Source organism: Ursus arctos, unplaced genomic scaffold, assembly GCF_023065955.2.
Source record: "Ursus arctos isolate Adak ecotype North America unplaced genomic scaffold, UrsArc2.0 scaffold_22, whole genome shotgun sequence".
Lineage (NCBI taxonomy): Eukaryota > Metazoa > Chordata > Mammalia > Carnivora > Ursidae > Ursus > Ursus arctos.
In genome coordinates, this window is record NW_026622897.1 from 58681536 (window position 1) to 58701040 (window position 19505).

Below are 19505 nucleotides of genomic sequence, written 5' to 3' on the forward strand. Positions count from 1 at the left end.
TTGAGTTTGTGCAGAGTTCTTGTGGTCTGTCAAGAGACACTGCTGTTAGGACACAGCGGGTGGGGACCTGATCAGTTAATATTTCAGGGAAGGACAGACCTTGCTGGATTCACTCCACAAAGCCACTGAACTTATTGCCTTTGATGTTTATAATAGAATTAAGAACTGTGTCCTGTTTGAGAAAGAGGCTGAGTTTCCTTAAACCTATGCTTGCTCCTGAAAAAGTAAATATTGATTTGTCTGTAGATGGAGCCAAAAGAGGTCTGTTTATGGGTCCATGTGCTGTGCTTCCTCAGAGCAGGGTGAGAGCAGTTTCCTTGACTTCCCAGGTATGCTGCTGCCTTTGGAGGAGTCTGAGGACGTCTGTACACTGTGTTTATCCTGCCAACTACTATCCGCTAGAACATATTTCTGAGACTGTAAGATCACACTTCTCTGCATGTCTTTTTCCTGCTGTGGGGCAAATACTGCTTTGGTTAGTATCAACACCTTCCCTTTCCTTTTGCACCATGTTGTAATGATCACCGTGCCTCACTCTTCTCGGTCCCCACACAGTGAGGGAATAATCCATGTGTCCAAAGGCTCATGAGAAAGAAATTCTGACACTCACTTTTAGCATAAAGCATCTTGGATTTCAAGTGTGAAAGTCAGGTTTAATGTCCTCGCTAGGCTACTCAGCCATTTGCACTGGGTATATAATTTTCAGTTTCATTGCCTCACAAAGATTAGAGTCCAGAGTCTCTCATGGTTTGTCTCCCTCTCTGATTTCTTCCCATTTATTTTCCCCTCCCTTCCCCTGTGGTCCTCGGAGCTATTCCTTATGTTCCACACATGAGTGAAACCATACAATAATTGTCTTTCTCTGCTTGACTTATTTCACTTAGCATAATCCCCTCCAGTTCCATCCATGTCGATGCAAATGGTGGGTATTCATCCTTCTGATGGCTGAGTAATATTCCATTGGATATATGTGCCATATCTTCTTTATCCATTTGTCTGTTGAAGGGCATCTTGGTTCCTTCCACAGTTTGGCTATTGTGGACATTGCTGCTATGAACATTGGGGTGCAAATGCCCCTTCTTTTTACTACGTCTGTATCTTTGGGGTAAATACCTAGTAGTGCAATTGCTGGGTTGTAGGGTAATTCATAAGATACCTAGGAATAAACCTAACCAAAGAGGTAAAGGGTTTATACTCTAGAAACTACAGAACACTTATGGAAGAAATTGAGGAAGACACAAAAAGATGGAAAAACACCCCAGTCTCACGAATTGGAAGAATAAACATCGTTAAAATGTCTATGCTAGTACTTTACACTTTCAATGCAATCCCTATCAAAATACCATGCACACTTTTCACAGAGCTGGAACAAACAATCCTAAAATTTGTATGGAACCAGAAAAGACCTCAAATTGCCAGTGGAATGTTCAAAAAGAAAACCAAAGCTGGGGGACATCACAATGCCCGACTTCAAGCTATATTACAAAGCTGTAGTCATCAAGACAGTATGGTACTGGCACAAAAACAGACACATATATCAATGGAACAGAATAGAGAACCCAGAAATGGACCCTCAATTCTATGGTCAACTAATCTTTGACAAAGCAGGAAAGAACATCCAGTGGAAAAAACACAGTCTCTTCAATAAATGGTGCTGGGAAAACTGGACAACCACATACAGAAGAATGAAACTAGACCATTTTCTTACACCTACACAAAGGTAAACTCAAAATGGATGAAAGACCTCAATGTGAGACAGGAATCCATCAAAATCCTAGATGAGAACATAGGCAGTAACCTCTTTGACATTGGCCACAACAACTTCTTTCGAGACATGTCTCTTCTGACCTGTGGGATCTATAATTAGTAAATTTGCTTTATCAGTATCACATGTCAGTTATAAGGATAATAACTTTTCAAAAAAAAATCTATACACATTTGTTAATGCTCCAACATCCCAAACAAAAAGAATAACTACATACTTCTCGACAGCAACAATAGATATCAGAAAATTGTGGGAATATATATAACATATATATTACATATAATACATATTATATATAACATATGTAATATTTATTATTCAATTAAAACATGTAAAAAATACTTGTTGATATTCAAATTTTACCCGGCTGAATTGTCACTAATAAAAACCTATTTGAACTAATAAATACATATATTTAAGAACACTAAAGAGTTAAGGAGGAAAAGTCAAAATCTAAGAGAAGGTAAAAAACAGAGGTAAACCCAGGATTTAAAGCTACTTCTGCTCTGAGGACTTTGCCAATCCTGAAAAAAAATTAGTATGAAATGGGGCAAAAATTTGGCAATTTCCTGACATAAGAAGATAAAAATTAAAGCCTGGGACCCACCAAAAACAGAGTCTAATAATCCTCCTCCCATATACACATTATAAAGTGGAGCCTTGGGCTATACTCTCAAGGTGTGGTTGAACTGAAGTGCATTGGTGGGTATGTGTTCAGTGGTAACTCTTATATCTGCAGAGATCTTATTTCTTTTTTCTTTTCTTTTTTTTTTTTTTTTAAGATTTTATTTATTTGACAGAGATAGAGACAGCCAGCGAGAGAGAGGGAACACAAGCAGGGGGAGTGGGAGAGGAAGAAGCAGGCTCACAGCAGAGGAGCCCGATGCGGGGCTCGATCCTACAACTCCGGGATCACACCCTGAGCCAGAGATCTTATTTCTAAATAAGGTCACATTCACAGGTACCTGAGGGGCTAGAACTTCAGCATATCTCTGGGAACACGTTTCAACCCATAATGTGTATTTTTTTATTCCTCACCAGGAATTGTTAACTATGGTTGTTGACTATAATAATATGTAGCTCATTAGGTTGTTATGAGAGTTAAATGAAATATCAGATAATAAGAATAATATGAAACACTAAGAACTCTGAAGATTTATTATTATTACTAGTGTTATCCTTGATGTGACTTTAGTAAAGTTTTGGTCTCTCTCTCTAAGGTGGAAGAAACCATGCTTTGATGTACATACTTCAAATGTGGGGTGTTTTCTACAACGCAGGATCAAAATGTTTGTTAAATGAAAAAGTAAAAGTAATTTTATCCTTGCAATGACCCTCTGTCAGAAAGTTCATGATCCCCATATTTCAGATGAGAAAACTGCGGACTTGGGAAAATTATACAAGGAGAAGCACCCAGGCAGTGGTAGAACAAGAGTTCAAACTTAAGCTTCCAATCATCTCTTCCCAACATCCTTATGACCTGACAGTGAAGAGGGATTATTCATTTACAAGAAACTCTGAGAATGAGGACGTTATGCTTAGAGTAAACTGTATGCTCTAGCAACATTCCTTCATTGAACAATAATTCACTCATGAAATAGTTTCCTTCAATTAGTGTGTCTGTCAAACTTATATTATGCAAGAGCACTTTGCCCAGGACCTCCAGGTAGCAAGGCAGAGGTGGGGGCAGGACAGCAGTTAGTGCATGCAGGGAACAAGATAATAGTCTATCTACATTCCTACCCTGATATCTCCTCCAGCACTTGTGGGTAGGAAAGTGTAAGACCTAGAACCAGACTCCACTTGCTCTCCTCTTTCCAAATTCCTGTGCACAAAGCCCAAAAGATCGTACATTTAGCCTGAGAATCCCTATCATAAGACACATCTGAGAAGGTCTACAGGGGCAGCGATCTTCTAAGTCCTACTGTGCATCATTCAGAGTGGTGGCTGCACTGGTGGCAGTCCCACTGGTTCCCAAGGAAACAATGCCAAGTGTTGCTGTGTGGAAGGTGAAGATTGTTAACAGCTGAACTTTCTGCAACCACACTTAGGTGACAGAGTTTAGAGCAAGAGCAGCCATGAAAGTAGAATCTCAGACAGGAGACCACATGTGCATAAAAAGGGCTGCGCCCAGGGATTTGCTTGGGTCCAGACCACTGATGCTCCCACTGCAGGAGAGGGACTCACAGGGAAAGTGCTCCCTGGCCCCCTGGTTGCCCATGGTCCATGCTCTTCTGAGGTCCATGCTCCTCTAATGGCTGGTGGTGTCCCTCTGTCACCTCCTCCACAGAGTTACAGGGCTGAGGAGCGTTTAGTCAGTTCTTCCCCACAGGTGCATCCGCATAAATTTTCCTGGAGAAGATTCTCATCACAGTTGCCTTACCCTTCTTTTCCCAGGGTTTCCTTATTTAGATCCCCCAAGAGCCTTTAACCCCTCCTGCCCTTACTTTATTGACAATGCCGAATCAAGCCTTTTGCAGTATATTCTCTTGGGAGGTAGACCATGGGGCCTTCAGGGCCCTAGGGCTTAACAAGGGCACCAACTCCTGTGAACAATGGGGAGAGGGGCCGTAGTGGAGGCAGAGTTCATAAAACCAGCCTCCAGAGCCCTTGGAGGGACCAGTTTAGTGTTTCTCCAGCAGCCAGAAAGAGCAGGAGGGCAGCCTTCTGAAGCTGGTGAGTCTCAAGCTGGACCAAGCAGGACGACTGTGAGGAAGGAGATAATGAGGAGAGGAGGGGAGTCCAGGATCCTAGTATGTAAAGGAAAAGGAGCTCTTTCAGTAGGGCCTGGTGTACGTGCTGACCCTGCCAAGATGCTTAGATCTGGTAGAAGGCTGAGTGGCAGGAACTGACCTAAAGCTGTGATTTCATCAGAGATGAGGCTGAGTCATTTTGTGTCCGTCCAGGGTTTGCAAACCTCCATAGACTCAAAGACCCCACCCATATCATGGCTGGGAGACCAAGGCCCTGTGCCTGGCTGTGTCAGAATCTTCCTTTCTGTGCTAGTCTAAATTCACCTGTGAGCCAAGGTAATCCATCCATTTTCTGATTTGGTCTTGGGTCTTCTGTTGTAATTTTGTTTATTCAAGGCTTGTCTGATCTTTCCAGACTGTCAATATATCATTGCCAGAGACCAGGTTTGTTCAATAGCACTTAGAACAAGGGTCACCCCTCTGTAAATGTCAGTCTGCCAGTACAAACGAATGGAACTGGATATTGAATATCAGAGCCATGCCCCAGATGGCCAACGAGTCCTCATTTCTCACAATAGAAGGCCTCAGTTTCACTGAAGAGAACACAGAGAGTAAGAATGGTCCCAGCTCTTAGGAATTTACTAAAACAGGGAGGACGGTCTCTTACCACCTGGGAGAAAATATGAGTGTTCTAGGAGGTCTGTATCAGTTAACAGGTCCTTGGTGACAGTCTGGACTCCAGTCTCTCTGCCCGCTCATCCTCTCTCACACTAAATCCTTTGGGTCTCCTCACCCCTCTGCTACAGCCTGCTTCTCTGCCTGCGTGGCCTTCCTTCAGGTCTTCGTCACTTTTCCCTTGGACTCCTCAGGAGCCTCCAGAAGCCTCCAGCCCTTCTGTGTGATTCCCTGTGTCCCACCTACAGCGCGTCACTTCCCTGTCTCGGATCCTCTGTGCTCACTCACAGCGTACACGCTCACGCCTGCTCTCAGGCGGACCTCGCCGGCTGCTCGCGCACACCGTACCCGTGTCTCCTGACACGCTCTCCTGCCTGCTCCCCCGAAGAACTTAGGATCTACCAGCCCCGCGCACCTGTTTACCAATCATGCTGAACATCCACACAGATGTTTCTTCTCTTACCACTGTCTGCAAAGAGAGTCCTCCTCTCCCAGTTAAATGTGGCCTCATTTTTGTATCCTTCTCTGATGCTCTCAGCTCATGGTGTCTCTTGGCCTAACAGGACCTCAGGAAATCGTAGCCCTTTTTCTCCCCAAAACAACATCTGAAGTTAAATATCACTTATTGATTTCATAAATGAGGAACATATGTATCATGGAGTTTAAATAGCTCTCAGGGTTATCTAATGGGCGTAAGAGTCAGGCTTCTTTTCTGTCTGAAGCCAACTTTTCAACCATATCACATTGCTCCATTCATCTGTGTATTTGTCTCTTTCCCATTGTTTGTGGGAAATAAAGATCATCTTTATTACCACAACTATGCTGTCTTATAAGTGTTTGTGAGTCAACTTTCCTGTATCAATGAGGATACAAGTTTTTGCCTAATGCATGCTATACATTTTAACATTAAGATCGGGTGTAGGGAAGGCACTGACTAATTCAAGTAAATCAGGTCATGCCAAACATACAGAACTTACAGTTTATGGAAAGGACAAGACTTTTCCAAAAGAATGGGCATGTTTTCTATCTTATTTCTCTATTTCATACTGAGGGTCATTTTCCTGATCATATATGTAAGAATGCATGAAATAACTGTCCCTACCCCACTTTTAACCCCTGAGTCTTTGGTTGTCTTGAAAAACCTACAAAGGTTGAAAGGGGTGTGTGTGTGTGTGTGTGTGTGTGTGTGTGTGTGTTAATAATCTTATTTTTAAAATCTGGGATATTCAAAATGAAAGAGATCGGATCAAATCAATACCTTTATTATCTTCTCTGGCAGCAGTCTCATACCCTTTCATGCACAGTTCACTCTCCTGGAGGAGACTTGCCAGTGGGACACGTGAGCACCATCAGTAATCCCAACTATACTAATTATTTGCCTCCTGGGCTCCCTCTCTTCGTCTGCCCTGACTCCCCAGCTCTCTTCTGCTTCTTTGGCTATGACAGCCCTTACTGTCATCCTTCTTAGTCCTTGACCACTTAGCCCTTTGTTTAGCAGCGAGGGGGAAGAGATAGTATCAAAACAAAACAAACAAACAAAAACCTGGACACTCATCAAAGCAGAGAAGTTTACAGAACATAGATTCCACACGCTAGGATAATTGGATCTGAGCCACAAGGTATCACGGACAATTCTGCTTACCAGCTGAAAAATTCCTACATGTGTTTATATGCCTAAAACTGACTTATTGGCTTCTGTTCTACCTTTGGTGAACCTCAACTATCTTGAATACTTTTCCTAAAGGCACCTGGTTCTATTTCTCAAAGATGTCTCTTATGTGAGAGTTACGGTCTCATCAGCATCTTTTTTAAAATTAATTTTTTATTTGAGTATACTTGACACACAATGTTACATTAGTTTCAGGTGTACAACATAGTGATTCCACTAGTTTAAACATTAGGTTATATTCACTGCCTCTTTACGTTTTTTTTTTTTTTTTAAAGATTTTATTTATTTATTCGACAGAGACAGAGACAGCCAGCGAGAGAGGGAACACAAGCAGGGGGAGTGGGAGAGGAAGAAGCAGGCTCATAGCGATGAGCCTGATGTGGGGCTCGATCCCACAACACCGGGATCACACCCTGAGCCGAAGGCAGACGCTTAACCGCTGTGCCACCCAGGTGCCCCTACCTTATTTCTTTTTAATCCTCATTTTCAGACTTGAATTTCCTACTATTCCAGGCTATTATATTTTGGATGATTGCTTGAAAATTCTACTTGTATATTTTACAAATATATCCTGCATAACACTTCTAATATAAATTCATATTCTTACTCTGAAGACCCCCTACTTTTTTTCCATTCCCCTTTTCTAATTTTTCAGTAAAGATTTCATTCTTTCTGTCACTCAAGTTCAAAAAACATCAAGTCATCTCTAACACTGTAACTTGAGATTCAAGACCCTGTTTTATTCAATTTTCTTTAGTTTGTTACCCATCACCTTGCGCAATAGTGAACAGTAAGTACATGTTTGGGCAATTTTTGAATAATGAATCCTTGAATGCTCTTCTTTACTCTTCCCCTACATGTAATTCTTACTGATTCTGATTTTGAAACGTCTGTCCAATCCATTGCTTCCGTCTATCCTGAGGCAACGAATGGCTCTAGGTATAAAGGAAAGATCACTGTCTAAGGAGCAGGTAGGTATTTGGTGCAGTTTCAGCAACACAGGACAATTCAGAGGACTCTACTGACTCAACCAGAGAATAGAGCAGGAAGTGGCCTCCGAAAAGATCCAAGATGCTCTTGGCCTACAGTCTTTGGCAGAGTAAACTGTCTAAGCTGGACTCCCTCAGAGTGGGAAAGGAAAGGGTTATCAGTGCTTCAGTCAAGGCCATGATTAGAGTAGCTCATCTTTGGACGGAATTCCTGCGACAGGTTAGTTTACTGCCTGACTACAGCAAGGGATGCCCAAGTCCTTCTAGAGTAGTGCAAGTCAAGGAACCCACGTGGGGGAGCGGAAGATAACACCACACTACTCAATCCTCCAGGCACAGAATGGTAGCTACTCTTAGGCCTAAACCCTTGATGGCCTCTCTCCTCCCTGGCTACGCTAACAGGATATTTCTCCTTCCTTCTAAGTTTCAGAATGTGTTCCTCTCTTGGATCCCATAAAAGACTTGTTTTTTTTAATTTAAAAAACAGTCATAGCACTTAACAAATTTTTAAGTTTTTATTTAAATTCCAGAGAGTTAACATATAGTGTTATATTAGTTTCGAGTGAACAATACAGTGATTCAAGGATTCCATACATCGCACAGTGCTCATCACAACAAGTATACTCCTTAATCCCTATCACCTATTTAATCCAGCACTTACAATTTTTTATATTCTCCTAGGGTACCCCTCAGTACTAACTGTCTCTGTCACCAGAATATAAAATGCATCTAAAGGGTCCAAACCAAAGAAAACACTCCTGAAACTTTAAAGAGAAACAACAGCAAATAATCCAGTAAGAGGGTAATAAACATTATGCCCTAAAGCGAAATCCCCCTTGGGACTGGAAGAAATAATAGCTGTTGGGTGCAGTCAAGGATATTCTACCTCTAATGCAATTATTTTCTGAATAAAAATAAGAAACCGTGAAGCCAGACCCTGCCCATATCTATGGAGTAGGGGGCTAGGCTTTTCTCGGACTTCCACACAGTCAGCTAAACATAGCTCTTCCTTCTAAACTCTGAGGGAACGTAGGGCTTAGTTAATAATTGTGCTTGGCGAGAATAAATAACGCGTAGAGGCTGAAAGCAGAAAGTCTAGGGTCAGACTCCTGTCACAGTCCTGGTCTCACCACTTACTGGTTCTCTAATTTTGATTAAACTATTCTGCCCCCTTTTGCCTGTACCCTTTCATTATCTGTGAAATTAGGATAACAGTATTAAATACTCCTAAGTTGTTTTCTTTTTTAAAGGATGAAATAAGCCAATAATTATATAGCACTCTGCTTAGAGCTGGCCCATAGTAAGTGCTCGGCTAAATGTCAGCAATGATTGATGGTGATGATGATGACGATGGCAATAATAATGATTTGGAAACTTCTTTGAGACAGGCTAAGGGCCTCAGTGGAGACCTGACTTGTGCTACTCTAGAACACGTACTTTTTAAAATATATTTTGTCCTACATTTTTAGGAACTCTGGATTTCCAGCGTGGTCAGGACACTTTACATGGCTTCACCCAGCAACTACTCCACTGCTCCAGTCTCCGAATTCCTCCTCATCTGCTTCCCTAACTACCAGAGTTGGCAGCACTGGCTGTCCCTGCCCCTCAGCCTGCTCTTCCTCCTGGCCATGGGGGCCAACGCCACCCTGCTGATCACCATCAGGCTGGAGGCCTCTCTGCGTGAGCCCGTGTACTACCTGCTCAGCCTCCTCTCCCTGCTGGACATGGTGCTCTGCCTGACCGTCATCCCCAAGGTCCTGGCCATCTTCTGGTTTGACCTCAGGTCCATCAGCTTCTCAGCCTGCTTCCTCCAGATGTTCATCATGAACAGTTTCTTGACCATGGAGTCCTGCACATTCATGGTCATGGCCTATGACCGCTATGTGGCCATCTGCCACCCACTGAGGTACCCATCCATCATCACTGACCAATTTGTGGTTAGAGCTACCATATTTGTTGTGGCCCGGAACGGCCTCTTTTCTCTTCCTGTTCCAGTACTTTCTTCCCGGCTCAGATACTGTGCAGAGAACATCATCAAGAACTGTATCTGCACTAACCTGTCTGTGTCCAAACTCTCCTGTGATGACATCACCTTCAACCGGCTCTACCAGTTTGTGGCAGGCTGGACCCTACTGGGCTCTGATCTCCTCCTAATTGTTCTCTCCTACTCTTTCATCCTGAAAGCTGTGCTCAGGATCAAGGCTGAGGGCGCTGCAGCCAAGGCCCTGAGCACGTGTGGTTCCCACTTCATCCTCATCCTCTTCTTCAGCACAGTCCTGCTGGTTCTGGTCATCACTAACCTGGCCAGGAAGAAGATTCCCCCAGATGTCCCCATCCTGCTCAACATCCTGCACCACCTCATCCCCCCAGCTCTGAACCCCATTGTTTACGGTGTGAGAACCAAGGAGATCAAGCAGGGAATCCAGAAGCTGCTGAGAAGGCTGTAAGAGGTAAAACGGATCAGAGACACCTTGGAATTGTTAGTAAAAGTCAGGGATTATTTTTACATTAGAAAGGAAATTTTACTTTTTAATCCCAGAATGAGCTCTGATTCTTTTTATCTCAGACAACAATGAAAACATTCTTCTGTGAATCCTTATTTCCTCCTGCTTCAAAGGAAACCTCCATTTCCTGGAATCTGTGGTCACTTGGGAATTTGCCTGACTGACTCCTTATCTGAGGGTCTTGCCAAACCTTAGTCAAATGGAGCTGGATTAGAGTGGGAGTGTTTGGACCTAAAGAAACAAACTTGATACTTAGAGAAATCTTCCTGTTTCCTGATTTGCAAAGAACATAGATGACTCTCCTGCCTCCTGTTTCAGACATGGCTTTTGTGTTGTGAGGGATTGACTGGGCTGAAGTAAGGACATTCACCCAGAATTTTGGTTTTTGGGGTCTAGTGCTTTACTCTGAACATTCCTGACACTATTCTTTGGCGGCAGATGTGTCATCTTCTGTCTCCTCAGATCCTCCCAGAACCTCTTAAGATTTTCCATCTGTGAAACCCCTCTGATGGCTTTTCTTGTTTTCTCTTCTTTCTTTTCTTTCTTTCTTTCTTTCTTTCTTTCTTTCTTTCTTTCTTTCTTTCTTTCTTTCTTTCCTTTTCTTTCCTTCCTTCCTTCCTTCCTTCCTTCCTTCCTTCCTTCCTTCCTTCTTTCTTTCTTTCTTTCTTTCTTTTCTTTCTTTCTTTCTTTCCTTTTCTTTCCTTCCTTCCTTCCTTCCTTCCTTCCTTCCTTCCTTCCTTCCTTCCTTCCTTCTTCCTTCCTTCCTTCCAACTAAGATTCTTTCTCCAGTTTTGTTTTTGTTGGTGGTGGTATTGTTTATAAAGCAGATTGACACTTTTTTAGGGCTTTTGCGGGGGAGGGAGGAGTTGCACAAGTTGATGTGCTATGTGTCCTTTTCTTCATTATCTTCATTCTCATGACTCTGTAATCCTCACTTTATCCCATATACTTTCTATAAGGAACTTAGAACCTTCCAGCACATCTCAGGTGGCATCCCTCCCCAACTCTAACGTGACCATTAAGCCTCCATTCTGGGCTGTGGCTGGTGTAGCTTTCAACAGTTTTTCAGACATAGAAACTTTTAGGGTTTGATTTTCACAAGTAAGTGCATTGAGCTGTTCTGCAATCCCCTCCTTGATGATGTCACACATTAGTTCGATGTTTCCAAGGATCATTTTTACAGTAGCAACCTGAGACTTTGAAGTCCATCATTTTTCCAAACATCATTTGAATAACATTCCCAATTGGATTATCCTACTATTCTTACTTGAAATTTGTCTTTGATGAATGACTTGTATTGAAATTTAGTATTTCTACAGTATTTTTTCCTATGTAACATTTTATCTTTTATTTTTCCAGTTTTGTTGAGATGTAATTGACGTACGACATTGTTTAGTTTATGGCATACAACGTGATGATTTGATGTTTGTACCAAGATATGTTTAGTTAATACCCATCAAGTCAGATGGTACGACTTTTTTCTTGTAATGAGAACTTTTTTTGGAGGGGGTTGTCTTTCTTTGGCACTAGACACCTGGTACTTTGTATTTGGAAGGTGCTGAATTTCTGCATGCATTTTTGAAGTGTTGGGTTCTGAAATACTCTTCTTTCGGGTCATTATATCACATTTCATAACATTGGTTCATCACATTTCATAACATTGGTTCATCAAAATATCAATTTGGCTGAGCTCTCTGTCTTTTTCTTTTATCCCTTCCCATCTCTCCTTTCCACAGGGTTACTTTTAATTAAATACCTACTATGTGCCAGACACTTTTTATGCATTCTTTTTTTACCTACGCATTTGCCCTAGAAGTTTTTCTGTTGTCCCTAGATGAAGAAACTAAAAGAAGTCAAATGATTCCCAATATTACAGCAATTGAGCCAAGATAAATCCTTGTCACTTGGATTCCTGAAGCCTGGACTCTTTCCACACTACTGGTCCCAACCTTGGCAATAGTATAACCTAATGAGTTACAATAAAACTCTTGAATTACATTCCCGGTTTCTCATATCCCCAGCCCAATCTTAGTGTCTGGCACTCAGTAGATACATTATAAATATTAATTTGATGCCCAGAAGTTTATGGCAGAAGTTAAGCTTCAATATGGTTGCTGAGAAGAGACATACCCTTGTTTCATGTATTACCACATTTTTTAAAAAATCACTTTACTAATTTTATGTATTTGTTTCATTTAAAAATTTTTAACTTAAAATTTGAGCACCTTTACCTATTTTTACAACCCTTCCACCTTCTACTTCTGGCAACAACCAGTCTGTTTTCTGTATTTATGAGTTCTTTTATTTTCTATTCTGCATATAAGTGAGATCATACAGTATTTATCTTTCTCTGATCTAGATATATAGACAGATAGATGTGGTCTCAGATGGGACTAGAGTCCTGGTCAACAATTTGCAATCTGGGGAGACCTTGAAGAGGAAAACCAAACTAAGCCATGCCTGGACTTCTGATCTACAGAGCTAAGGTTCCAATTCAAAAAATTAAAAAAAAAAAATCAGAAAAATTAAACCCCAAAAAGCAGAAGACAAAAAATACAAATAAAGCAAAAAACAATAAAACAAAGAATATATATAATAGAAAATATCAACAAAGCCAGAAGTTATGTTTTGAAAAATAATAATAAAAGAGATAAACTTTTAGAAAAATAAAACACAAATTTAAATTATCTAGAATCTTTTATGAAACACATTTGAAATTAGAGATATTTTTAATGTAGTAACACTACCCTATGAACTGCTATGAAATTAATTTGACAATGACATAAAAATCCCTTGATAAATACAACTTTCCAAAGATGGCAAAGGACAAATAATAAAAAAAACTATATTATTCCATATCTGTTAAAGATGATTAAAGCATAATTGAAAATTTTTCCATAGAGAAAACTCTGGGCCTAGATGCCTTTGTGGTGAAATCCTCTAAAGAGTGGAAGAAAGAAATAACATAAATACTTTCAGAATATAGGAAAAGAGGGAACACCTTCCAATATATTTTTTGAGGTTACCCAGCATCAAACACTGCCAGGAATTACAAGAAAATTTTAAGTCAACATCTCTCATGAACAAAGATATGCAAATTCTGAACAAAATATTTGAAAACAACGAAAATTAATATATTATGAAAAAGTGAGGTCTATTATGGAATGAAAAGTCACTTTAATCATTGAAATTGATCTACATTTAATTCACCTAATTAACCTTAATAACGGAGGGGAAAATACAAATTTTTCAATACAGTGAGGAAAATCATATAACAAAATTCACCATGCATTGGTAGTAAAAATAACCTCAGGAATGTACAAATAGAAGGGAATTGTCTTACCTGTTAAAGGTGATCTTCCCAAAAGCTACAGCCAATATCATACTCAGTGGTAAAACAGAAAATGCTGAGGAAAAAAAAGGAAAAAAATGTATAAAGATTGGAAAGGAAGAAGTAAATTTGCCATTTGCAAATAACTTCATTCTGTGGATAGAAACATCAAAAAGCACCAATAAATAGAATATTTGAACTTATGGGTAAATTTAGTAAGATTGCTACATGGAAATTCAAGACATAAAAATCAATTATATTTCCAAACTCTAGAAACAAACAAAAAAAATGGAAAATGAAATTTATAAGTCAATACCATTTACAATTGCATCAAAAATATCAACGACTTAGGAATAAAGCTGCCCCAGTTACCTGCATTGAAACTAGAACATGTTGGTGAGAAAAATTAAATAAGACTTAAAGAAATCAAGAGACATATCATGTTTGCAGACTAGAAGTTTTGGTAATGTAGTGGCATTAATTCTTCCAAATCGATATGTAGATTCAATACAATTCCAATAAAAATGTCAACAGATATTTTTGTTGACGTTGACAAACTGGTTTTCAAATGCACAAGGTACTGCAAAGAACCTAATGAAGACGACGTAACAATTACACGCTTCCAGAAGTATTAAGAAACTGCCCAATTAAGATAGTGTGGTATTGGCAAATAGACCAACTGACCGGAATGGAGAGTAAAGAAAAAAACACGTGGTTATATTTCAATCTGATTCATGACAAGTATGATATTGCAAGGAGTTTCTTTTTCAATATACAGTGCTGGAGCAATTAGATATCCGGATGCTACTGATTTCGATTCTGAAGGCCTTGTCTCTAGTTTTTGCATTCCATGCAGTGTGATGGTTAATTTTACATGTCAGCTCAAGGGCCTTCAGGCATTCAGTTAAACTTTATTTCTGTATGTGTCTGAGTGTGTTTCTGAAAGACATTAGCATGTGATTTGGTAGATTGAGTAAGACTGGTCTCCCCATTCAATCCAGTGAGGATTTGAATAGAATAAAAAGGTAAAGGAAGAGGAATTCTCCCTCCCTCTCCCCCCCCCCACCCTCTTACTCACTCTCACTCTCTGCCTGTCTGCTTGAGCTGGACATTAGTCTTCTCCTTCTCCCTAGGAGAAGACTTACACCATCAGAGCTTTTGATTCTCTGGCCTTCGGAGTTGGACCTGAACTTTACCACCAGTTTTCTGAATACCATTAATATTATCTTTGGGCTAGAACTCATCAAATATATTTAAGACATTACATCGTGGGAAACTAATTAGCAGCCCTGCCTCATTGTTATTATCATAGTTTGTAGCACAAATGTTGAGGCCAAATCTGCACAAATAACCTGTGAATAAAGGAGAATACTCTGAAGCATTCATTAGAAAGAGTACTGAGTTAGGAATTTAGTAGACTTTGATTTTAGCTTTTTTTCTCTGGCCCTGATTGGGTATGACCTAATCCTGCCTCTTGAGTCTTCTGAGTTTGATTTCCTGTTAAATAAACTAGTAAATAGCCTCTATTCCTGATATCCCAGAGGACTTGTAAAAATTATGAAATGATTTATAAAAGTGAGAACTTGTCTCTCCTTATTCCATTCTGACCACTATGTGTTGCTCCTGTAAAGTGACCTCTCCCAGTGCCACCGTGGACAGTACAAAGCCTGCTTAACAACACAAAACCATGACTGGACTACTGAGCTACACTGACACCCAGGAAAGAATCACCTTAGCTTGACTACTCAGGAAGTCCTTTTTCCCATCCTCCAGCCCCTTGGGAGCCCCAAGGAGCAAATGCATGTGGGAAGTATAAAGGAGCACTAAAATTCTTACTCACTATAAATGATCACTCCACAAACCCGGGAGGTTGTAGCATCCAAACAGTGACCCTTCTGGAAGATGGAAGAGCTGCTAAAACTATTGGTAAGCTGGCATAATGGAGTTTCCATAATGGTAGAAATTAAGGGCAGAAGAAGAGATTGTGGAAAGAATAAGATGACTTAGAGATATTTTTTACAAAATCCTTGAAAGAAGGGGATGGGATAAAGGGAATTATTCTCAGTGGATGTTTAAAATAGGAGAAAGAGTGTATAGATCATACCTAGTTGTTATGAAGACCTAGGATGTGTCCATCTGTTATACCCTATACCCAATGACCAGTGACAGTATAATTCTTATTTTCTTTATTCTCTTTATCTTCCTCTCACAGACTCCAAATAGAGTTGAATTGCCAGCCATATTCTATGTTTTTCATTATTACATGATGAGCTATAAAATATTGGTATGCCACCTGCAGAAAAACAATAAATTATAATATGTATTGCTAATTCTTGTTTTTAGAGTTTTTCCTCTTCATTCTTCCATCCATATATTCAATGCAGATGACATGCATCAAACCCATCATGCAATGACCCTCAAGTGTGTATATATAATCAACCATGTCCTTTTTCTGAGTGTCAGGCATATATATCTGACTGTCTATTTGACATGTCTGCTGGATATTTATTTTCCTTTGGTATATATCTAAGAATGGAGGTGCTGAATTATAGTAAAGATACATTCTTAACTTCTTAAGAAACATGCCAAAGAGTTTTCTGAAGTAGTTGCACATTTCACATACCTACTGGCAATGTATAAGTTTCCATTATTCCACCTCCTCTTCAGCATAAGATAATGTGAATCATTTTAACTTTAGCCATTCCAGAAGTATAAAATAGAACCACTTTGGGATATTAATTTTCATTTCTGTGGTAACTAATGATGGTGAATACGTCTTTATTTGTTATTGAACATTTGCTTATCTGTTTAGGATTTTCTCTTTTTTAATTGGTTTGTTTCTATTCTTATTGTTGATTTTTAATTCTATTTAATTTTATTTCCATAACACTTGTTATTATCTAGAATGATTTAATTATTTTTGCATGCTTATTGTCTTCCTTGCTAACTTAGAATGCAAGCATCACAAAAATAGGACTGTTTCTTTATCACTGGCATGTACCATAGCAATTCCTACATGTAATAACAACACCTACAAAGTCAGTAAGTACTAAGTAAATAAATACTTAAAATATTTACGTCTCAAAAGGGCTTCGAGGACCCAAGTCTTTCCATTATAATAACCTTGTGTTCTGCTAAGAATTAAATCTTAGCTGCCTAATTACACGGATTTCTTATTATTGTAATTTAGGGTTATGCTGCAAATTCTTTTAATTCTTTTAATACTGAATTATAATTTAATTTCTTATTTAATATTTTAATTATATAGTTCTTATTTCTTAGAGTCTAAATAGTTACATATGCATATTTAAAGGCTATAATAAACCCATAGAAAAAATATTCTCAATTTTGTTCACTCTACACTTTTCAAATATGTTTACCCACCCTCCCCCTCAGAACACTCAATTTTGGTATCACCCATTAACAATTTCTACTATGAGAGCTTTCCTGCCGCACTGTAGATTTTCATTCCTGAGGCTTTGCTAAATGTCACTAGGTGGAAAATGAGTAATCCAAATAGAGATGTCCCATAAACAACATTCACCCTCCTTAATTATTTTGTTTGACTTACTCAATATTTTACAGTACATTTTAACACAGGCAGGCGCATAATTAGAGAAAATTCACAAATCCCTATATACCACATTTATGAGACTTTTTTTCTGAAGACACTTAATTTGTCATGTCTGAGAATGGCTCTTGTCTCTACCTCTTGCTTCTTTAGTTACTGGAGAGAGCTTTGAGGATACAATATAGCTCTCCAAAGATTAAATATTATGAACATGGCAGGAAACAAAATATGACATTGTCTTAATCACAACATGAATCCTGTGGTTCCTACAGTCACATGCATGGAATTTTTGGTGCTTTATAAACTCACGGATGCACCAAAAGTGGGTTTCAACAGCAACGGGAGCTTAACTGATATTCTGCCTGCAGAGAATTGCTACTTCCTATCTACATATTTCAGGACTGATGTCAACACCAACTCTCATCAACTAAAATACAGAAATAAATCTCACTCCCATTATGTTTTCTATCTCATTGAATAGTACCAATATTTGCCCATTTGCCCAACACAGAATCCTGGAAGTTAAACATGACCTATTGCTCTCTTTCATCCCCCCAATCACATCAAACACTGTTCCCTGTTTATGGTATGTGCCGTCACCCCCCCACCTCTACTACCATTTATTTAGATCAGGCTAGTATCATCTCTCACTTTGCTTACTTCAAACTCTAATTTGCCCTCCCACCCATTCTCCATGGTGATATTACGGAAGTCTCCCTAAAATATAACTACATTTTACATCATTCCTAGCACTGTTGGCAGAGTATCAAATTTGGGAGGTATCTTGGGCAGAAAAACAAGATGTCCAGAACCTGGTGAGTTCTATATTTGGGAGCTTTTTAAATCATTTATCACTTTCCACTCCAGGGTCTTCTGCTAAATATTAAGGCAGAGAATTATTTCCATGTTTTTCCATGACCTGAAAGAATGACATGAATGAGATTGGAGTCCTACAGTGTGAAAAAACTGACCAGCAACCATGAAGATGGCCTATCACAACACCACTCAATCCCATCCTTCCTTCTTTGTCCTTCTGGGGATTCCAGGCCTGGAAAATTTTCACATCTATATTGGTTTCCCCTTTTGTACTGTATATCTGATTGCACTTCTGGGGAACATTATAATCCTCTTTATAATTCAGACTGAGCCTAGTCTCCATCAGCCCATGTTTTACTTCCTGGCAATGTTGGCCTTCACTGACCTAAGCCTGTCCACTGCCACTATCCCCAAGATGCTGGGCATCTTCTGGTTCAATTTCAGGGAAATACTTTTTGGTGCCTGCCTTGCACAGATGTTTATGATTCATCTATGCACTGGCCTGGAGTCTGGGATATTGACAGTCATGGCCATAGACCGCTACGTTGCCATCTGCAATCCCTTGAGATATACCATGATCCTCACAAACAACGTGGTGACCATTCTAGGTACAGTCATGATCGTAAGATCTTTAATCTTTGTTATTCCTTTTGTGTTCCTCATCTTGCTGTTGTCATTCTGCGGTGCCCATATCATCCCCCACACCTACTGTGAGCACATGGGCATTGCCCGTCTTTCCTGTACCAGTATCAGGACCAATAATTTATTTGGGATGGTTGCCTTTTCTGTGGGATTCATTGACCTTATTGTAATTGGTTTCTCCTATGTGCAGATACTCTACACAGTCTTTCACTTACCATCATGGAATGCCCGATTCAAGGCTCTCAACACCTGTGGCTCCCATGTCTGTGTCATGCTCATCTTCTACATCCCAGCATTCTTCTCTTTTCTGACCCACCGCTTTGGTCATAGCATCCCTGGCTATATTCATATATTTCTGGCCAATCTATATTTGGTCGTTCCACCTGCACTCAACCCTGTTATCTATGGGGTCAGGACAAAGCAGATCCGGGAACAAGTCTTAGGAATTCTTAACTTAAAACTATATTGTCCTTCTCTGTGCTTCTAAAACACAATACACGTTCTCTTTTAGTACAGAACCTCCTTATGTGTAGGTATCGCTTTCTGAGATACTCTTTCTACCCTGCTCTGATGCCTACTTCTCTTTCTCATTCATACACAGGATGCCTTTACATGATCTTCAAAACTATGGTTGACTCCACTTTTGTAGCCTTCTATAGCACCCTGAAAGTCCCCTTCTTTGAAACTGACCACACCTGTCTTTAATGGTTCAATGTACCATTCCCTCTACACAGTTACACTCCCTACTAATGGTGACAGATAATATTTACAAAGAACTATATACCAGGCACCACACTTAGTCCTTATATGTTGCCTCACTTAACATATACAAATAAATTGACATAGATAC

At 39.8% G+C, this 19505-nt stretch overlaps 2 protein-coding genes across 2 annotated transcripts; both read left to right on the top strand.

The window, feature by feature from the left end:
* The first annotated feature begins 9284 nt into the window (after positions 1–9284).
* LOC113248221 (olfactory receptor 56A4) lies at positions 9285–10238 on the top strand. Its single transcript, XM_026489579.4, has one exon. It carries the CDS (start codon positions 9297–9299, stop codon positions 10236–10238), a length of 942 nt encoding a protein of 313 aa, XP_026345364.2. The 5' UTR covers positions 9285–9296.
* A 7944-nt stretch (positions 10239–18182) lies between these two features.
* LOC113248256 (olfactory receptor 52E5-like) lies at positions 18183–19142 on the top strand. Its single transcript, XM_026489625.2, has one exon. The coding sequence runs from the start codon at positions 18183–18185 to the stop codon at positions 19140–19142; it is 960 nt and encodes a 319-aa protein (XP_026345410.2).
* The last annotated feature ends 363 nt before the right edge of the window (positions 19143–19505 follow it).